Consider the following 7,500-nt stretch of genomic DNA (forward strand, 5'->3'; position numbering starts at 1 on the left):
AATGGCTAGATGTGCTCATTCCTTTCGCGACACAAAATGGAGTATTTAGATTGCTAGTTCCGCCAAGGTTCATATATTATTATTATTATTATTATTATTATTATTATTATTATTATTATTATTATTATTATTATTATTATTATTATTATTATTATTATTATATATTATTATTATTATTATTATTATCATTATTATTATTTAGGATCCCGGACGTCTGACGACAAAAGCCAAGGCCGTGAGAGTGACGTAAAGAACAGGCCACCACCCAACCAGAAACCCCCAGTGTGGTTAGAATGTATGGCCACGTCCACCGGACAGGATGTCGGCAACTCTGGAATCAAAGACATTTTTGAAACCTGGTGCAGGTAAGGCCGTCTTATAATAGTAGTGCGTCAGCGTAGTTACCATCAACTTCATTATGTTTAATGAGCTGAATTTTCTTAACTTGAGCTTTCATAAAGGGCAATATCCACTAAACGTGCTCAAAGCGCTTTACAAGGGGTCCCTAGCCAAAAGCAGAATTTATCATGAAGGATGAGTAAAGGCGCCTATCAGACAATATTACAATTACTTGTTTTTCGGACATAGACAACGCTGTTAACGGCCAGGTACTCATTTTGCGCCTGTGTGCAGTGAGAGCATGTGAATTAGGAGCCTTTTCCAGGGACTCAACGATGCGTCACTCAAAGCGGGACTCCTATCGGAAGGCGAGTGTCAGTATTATGCTTGAGTAAACCTAGTATTCAGAATTTAGTTTTGATTTTAAATTAATGAATCCAATTTTAACAAATGCCAAGCAGACTGAGATTTACTTCCTTAACTCCAAAAAATGTTTTTACCTTTTTCTAACTCCATCTTGTCCGTGCTGAGATAATACTGGTTTGACACGGCGAGTCACATAATATACGCAATGAACTCTTGATGATGTTCTGTAACGAATTAATTGATCGGCGTCACAATGTAGTAAGGCGTTCATTAACGACTTGGTGCAAATACTAAAGGGCCACGTCAGGAGCGTGACAAGCACATTGTGCCATTCATCTTTGAAATTAAATGTGAACACGCCTGACATTATACGACTCTTACTGTCTTTATGACAATTAATTAACATGTTAACTGCTGTACTCTGGGAAGTGTAAATGTTGCTGCTCGAAGCTCGAAGAAATAAATAATAGTGTGGAATTTAATTACAAAAACAGATCAAATGAACGTTTCGGGTTTCCCCTTTATCAACAAAACAGGATGAATGAAACACAACAGATGAATGAGATGATGTGGTAGTGGCGTAGTTAAGATGAATAAAATCATTGATTCATTCATCTGTGGTGTTTCATTCATCCTGTTTTTTTATAAAGGGAAACCCGAAACGTTCATTTGATCTGTTTTTGTAATTAAATTGAAGCTTAAATTAAATTCCACACTATTATTTACTCTGGGAAGACACGTGTTTAAAATGTTGGCCAGGAGACTCGTCCTTCAAATATCAATCGATTTTAATAACTTTCATCTCGGCAAAAAAAAAAACAAAAAAAAAAAAAAACTCTCAATTCTGGAAACTCGCGAGGTCCCAGGTTTGAGAATTTTTGCCAAGATGAGGGTCATTGAAAATGATCGATATTTGAAGGACGAGTTGTTGTTTTTTGGCCACATTTTTAAATACGTGTCTTACTAGAGGACGTCAGATTACTGGTGAATCTCGTTAATAAGCTACATTCACACAATGCACCCAAATCCCCCTTTGTTTCGAATCTGTCTTGTTCTGACATCGGCTCAAAGATCTCCGTCATTTCTTTACACTATTGTTTGCTTGACATTTAGATATTTTTATTTGTTAAGGGGGAACATCCAGTTCACTTCTCCGTTAAAATAAAAAAAGAAAGTACAGGATTTAGTACCCGGGCTAATTAGATATGGAGTAATGCCATTTAACTAAAACAATGCTTTTCAAAAAAGCATATATTGTGCACGATCCAAGCTTTCAACATACCATGCTTGCAAAAATTAGAATTTCTCTGTCACCCTCACATTGCTGCAACTGAAAAAGGCACTATTCAACTAAAAAAAAAAAACAGGAGTCCTTCAGAACCTTTAGACCAATGGAGCCGGAGTTCATCCCGGTTTCTATGGCGTGAAACGGATAGCAGCAATTGCTTGCTACCTTTTGGATAATACGCAAAGTACTTTCCGCCAGATCTAAACGACCCAGTTACCCAAATCACTGATGGTGGTGGTTAGGAAAAAATATGGACTTCACCCAGGATCGATTTAGGTCCCTCATCCTGTGAAGCGAGTGCTCTACAAACTGAGCTATCGTGACCTTTGTACTATTCTCAACTTAAACAATTTTAGATTAGGAAAAAGTTGAGTAAAGCCTAAAAGTGAACTAGAATCGACACAAGAAGTCATTTTGATACCGTCCACCATGGGTAGATAGCAGTTAATGTCCATGGGAGAGAATAATATGGCAGTTAGATGAACGTTTACTGTGTATTTTTTCTTCAACTGTGGAGAACCCGCAGTAATTCTGTGCTCGATGATATATAAATTTTACATTGGCTGTTCGGACAAATGTTGATCCCAACCCTATTTTTTTTTTAAATAATAGCTTGTGTAAAAATAGATTGGATGGTGAACTAATTATTGTTAATTTATAATACTGCCACCATCATCACCACCACCACACCATAGTATAATGTGTTAAAATGGTTCGTCCCTCCTCTTCAAATCGCACATTATAATAAAGCCCGTAAACAAAAGGAAAGCTTTTCATTTGGTGTTCGTAAAAATATTTGACGCTTTCTTCTCTGCCTACCAAAAATTATTTAAACAACCTAATTATTAGCCTATCTAAATACTTCGTTTCATTATCAGACCTGCCTAGTCCTACGAAATATTCGTAGAATTACGAAATTTTGGCTCTAATTTAAGAACTTAATGACCATCTCTAAGTCATTAAAACTTATTAAAAAGTGAAGTTTATACCAGATTGCACAATTTGAAGGATTTTAAAGAGTCATATAATTACTGTGAAGGTAAATTGTTAATTTTTAAAGTTAACTATAGCGACTGCTATTTTTATCCCCTTAAAACTACGAATTTTTAAATTTTCCAGTAGGCAGGTCTGCATTATGTATTTTTCCATTCTTCCTATAAATATAAAACAGTAAATCATGAGATGGATAGATTCAAAATCATGTGTTTATCGTTTCCGTATTTACTTTTACTATGTCAATTCTTTTGAGGTTGAATAAATTTGGCGAATGAAAACCTAGACGACTAAGTATAATTTATACATGAAGCTCAGATTGACCCAGTGCTCGAAATTACTTCTTTTTCTTCTTAACATAAAAGACAGACTCATTCAGACTGAAAAGCACCGTCAGTGCCGACGTATACTATTCGCAGGTCTGATACCCCAAATTGTTATGGACAGACTCTCAAAACAACGCAAAATATTGTCCATCACAACAATGTTGAATCAAGCCCATGATAATTTTCGGTTATCAGTTTTGCAAATATGCGCACCTAGGTCAGTGTACATCATAATGAATAGATACTTTTTCCTCCACTAGTATTTATTCATTCAATTACTTATTTTTCTATTATTTACTTATTATTTTACTTGATTATTATTTACGGAAACAAGTCATACTTTAGCTAAACAACCAAAGAAAAAATTGATGAAGTTTAACTACACGATTATTAAAAAAAGACACTCTCTAATATTAATAAAGCAAAAGTAACACATGAATAGAGCACAGAAAAGTTTATATAGACGTCTATACAGGAGTCGAGAATATAAAGTCCGGGATTTAAAAAAATAAAAATAAAAAGCACATAATGAATCGATTACATATTTTAAAGAGCAAGCTCAAGAATTATTCATTATCTGTTTTCTATTTTCTTTAATATAAAAAACATAAAGCACGATGGATGATTTTGATGAAATTTTAATAAATAGGCCAAAAACAAGAGATACTTAAAGTCAATTGTGAAAGGGGTTCAGCTGTAGTATTCAGATGAGTAAAGTTTACTGAGTTGTACATTTCAAAATTAATATCAATGAACAATAAAACATCGTTAAACGTATGGGACTAGTTTAGATGTTGTATCCCTAAGGGCTTAGAACCAGGTTACTTTGAACTTAAGAGACTTTAAACATGGCGAGGTTAGACCATTTTCCTGATGCGTTACTTGGGCACACCCATGGGGAAAATGACCAACCTTTCATGCTAGCAAGGTTGGTGGGGAAAACGTTAAAAATAATAAGAAACAAGCCATACAAACAAATCGATGCCATGAGATGGTGAAAAGCTAAGAGAAAGGCATTGTCATCTCATGCCCTACCTGCTCTGCTAACAAGTTGAGATGGGCCAACTTTGTTTGCCTTTGCTGGGCAAATAGACCATTCGTAATCATGACGTTGTTTCAAGTCCTGTATGTGGAAAACAAGAGAGTGGACCATAAAGGTCGTGTTGTGGAATAGTTAGGAATACATTGCAGAATAAAGTTAGGAATACGTTAGGAGATATATGATCTACCATTGACAAAACGCATTTATTTTTCAATTTAGCCGTGAAGTTCTTACCTGATACACGATGTCACAAAGCATGGCAATCTACATCTTCCTTTGAGTCATTATATCTAACAGTTTTATATATGTTGGGGGTAATTCAAACCGCATCCATGTATGTCTACTAGCAAGAAGGGCATATGTCCATATACAACAAAATGAGACAATACACTGCCGAAATGCGACAAATCACTTTTTATCATTTTGGGCAGAGAACGTCCTTCCTTCAAAACTTGATAGATTACGACTCTCATTTGAAAAAAAAGAATTTCCAACCTGAAACGTCAAAAAGATGTCCAAGTTTGATACTCTTTGACCAGAGAGGAGTCATTTTAATCGATCCAGTTATGTTGGCAAAATGAAAAGAAAAACTGTTTTGTCAGTGCTAGGTGTTGTTGACACCCATTGCTTTCCCAGTGTATCCAAAATTCATTCCAGCAATAAACGCCACGGGTTGAAGGTCCGATTGCCATTGCAATGAACAGGTCCAAAGCCCGGCATCTGTTGGATTCTATAGTGAGTTTCAACATCCAGATGAAATGCTGATTGTTGACAATTTATGTGCGAAGATATGAGGAGGTAAAATTGATATTGCATGTTTCTACGTGCTTTAATTACCATCTCCAAGGCGATATACAAGGGATATTTTTCCGACATATATTTTATACTTTGAAGTATATGACCAATAGCGTCAACTTGGTACTATGTCAGGATGAACTGATTAGATCATGAATAGCAATTTTAAAGTTTAAAAAGTAGAAATAGGAAATGTAACTCTTTTTTAAAACGTTAGGAAACAAAACCTTCTCTACCCTCTCAAATTATTTATTTGAAAAGTTGTGTATGAAACAGTACCAGGCAAAGCAGTGTGAAAAATACTAGGAAACGATCATCCCAAAAAAAAACCCTTAACTAGGGATCGAACCTCAGGCCTCCTGATTTCCGCAGAAGGTCTGGGGTTCCATCCCCAGTCGAATTTTGGGGTGAATTTTTCTTATATTTTTCTTTCAGCTTTGTCTGGCACTGTTGCATACACACCTTTTCAGATGTTTAGATTACACCAGTGCCTGCTCACTTGTTACTTCAAGGTAATTGTTGTAACTCAATAATTTGTCACATATTCACTCCAATTTAATAGCGTTTTGGGACGACTGGTTACATATTTCTTTAACTTCACGTTTTTTAAGCTAATTTTCTGATAATCTCAAGAATCTTTGACAATTCTGTCGTACTCTAGAGGGGAATAAACAACACATTTTTTTAAATGTCACCAGAAAGCTTGTCCTTAAAAAAATATCGATTGATTAAAATGACCCTCAACTTGTCAAAAACTCGATATTTCAAGGACGAGTTTTATGACCAAAAAATGTTAATGTTTTTTTTTTCTTTTCAAAGCACAGCATAATTAAGGAATGTACAGTCTGCGTTTATGGTCTGCTTTGTGGACATGGGAATGTTTTGTTCTGAAAGGCGTTTTCATGACAATGCTGTCGTTGTAATACGGGCGTCATGTCTCGTCCGTCCTGTTAAGTGTTACTGTTGGCTAGGAACCCCTTGTAAAGCACTTTGAGCACGTTTAGTAGATATTACGCTTTATAATTGCTAACATTTTTTGTTGTAGTTATTGGGAAGGGGGGGGGGGTGTTTGTTCGTTTTGGGTTTTGTTGCTTTTATTGTTTTTGGTGGTTTTTTTTCGTCTTTTCTTTCACTCAATTAATCTAACGTTGTCTTGCTTCCCTGATATCTGGATTTTTTAATGTTTTAGAGCTCAGTTGATTGATGTTATAAACTGCTGGATTGTCAAGCATGGATGACCGCGTTCGGTCTTTAATTTAATGGCACTTTGGTGCACGCTACATCACGCTGATACCAGATGTAAAACTTAGGAGATAGTGTGTTCCTGCTTTATTTCTTAGGCATGACGTAATTTTACAACACAATACGCTTCAACAGTCGTAACGTCACTTCCATCGTAATGACGCATGGTAACTTAGCAACTGGTTCTAAACTATCGGAACAATGGCGGACGCCCTTATGAAATATTTCGCCGACGAGCATAAAAGCGTATCTAGAGGAGAAAAAAAAAAAACATTATAAATCTGATCATGTTTTTACTTTTACACATTCTGATCACAAGACATATGAAAAGTTCTAGTCAGTATGAAGAAAAAAAGTACCGATTTTCTTTGTTTAGAACCACGATGGCCGCCGTTGCTGGGCGACGTGACATCAGACTATTGAATCCAATTCACCCCTTATCAGAAGATATTATAGGAGGGAGAGAGAGAGAGAGAGAGAGAAAGAGAGAGAGAGATAGTAAGAGAGAGAGAGTAAAAGAGAGAGAGAGAGTAAAAGAGAGAGAGAGAGAGAGAGTAAGAGAGAGACCGAGAGACAGACAGACAGAGAGGGTGAACTTCATGGAGCCCCAAACACACATATACACACAATTAAGGAGAGTAGAAACGTGCGTTTGTTTGTGTTGGTGTATGTGCATGTGTGTGTGTGTATGTGTGTGTGTGTGTGTGTGTGCGTGAGAGAGAGAGAGAGAGTTTGAGTGTTGGGGGGGGGGGGGAATGTTCGAAATTATGATAAATCATTTAAGAATTTATCAAAAAATGAGATTCGTGATTTATAAGTGGATTATATATTATAATTGAACCATTAAAACACAGTAATACCATAAAAAGTAATACAAAAAACAGACAAATGAGATATTAATTTGACCGCTGATTTAATGTATGATTTGGTGACGGCTGTTTTGGCAGACCAGAAATCAACGAACAAACAAAAATAGAAAAATGTTTTACATTACATCTATCTATCCATTGATAAAGAATGCTGTTGAGACTAATAACTCGCAATATTGCTAATGTAATAAGTGGATAATATACATTAGGAACTTATGAGACCGTCCATGAGCGCTTTTT

At 35.8% G+C, this 7,500-nt stretch overlaps 1 protein-coding gene across 1 annotated transcript in view; it reads left to right on the forward strand.

Moving 5' to 3' along the window:
- LOC144971841 (uncharacterized) overlaps positions 1-7,500 on the forward strand; it is a 17,268-nt gene that overhangs the window by 1,249 nt on the left and 8,519 nt on the right. Inside the window, exon 2 of the mRNA XM_078912917.1 lies at positions 203-365. Within this exon, the coding sequence (XP_078769043.1) occupies positions 203-365 (163 nt within the window). The remainder of the gene's footprint in view (positions 1-202; positions 366-7,500) is intronic.

Source organism: Berghia stephanieae, chromosome 4, assembly GCF_034508935.2.
Source record: "Berghia stephanieae isolate SIO BIC M18660-M18661 chromosome 4, UCSD_Bste_1.3, whole genome shotgun sequence".
Taxonomy (NCBI): domain Eukaryota; kingdom Metazoa; phylum Mollusca; class Gastropoda; order Nudibranchia; family Aeolidiidae; genus Berghia; species Berghia stephanieae.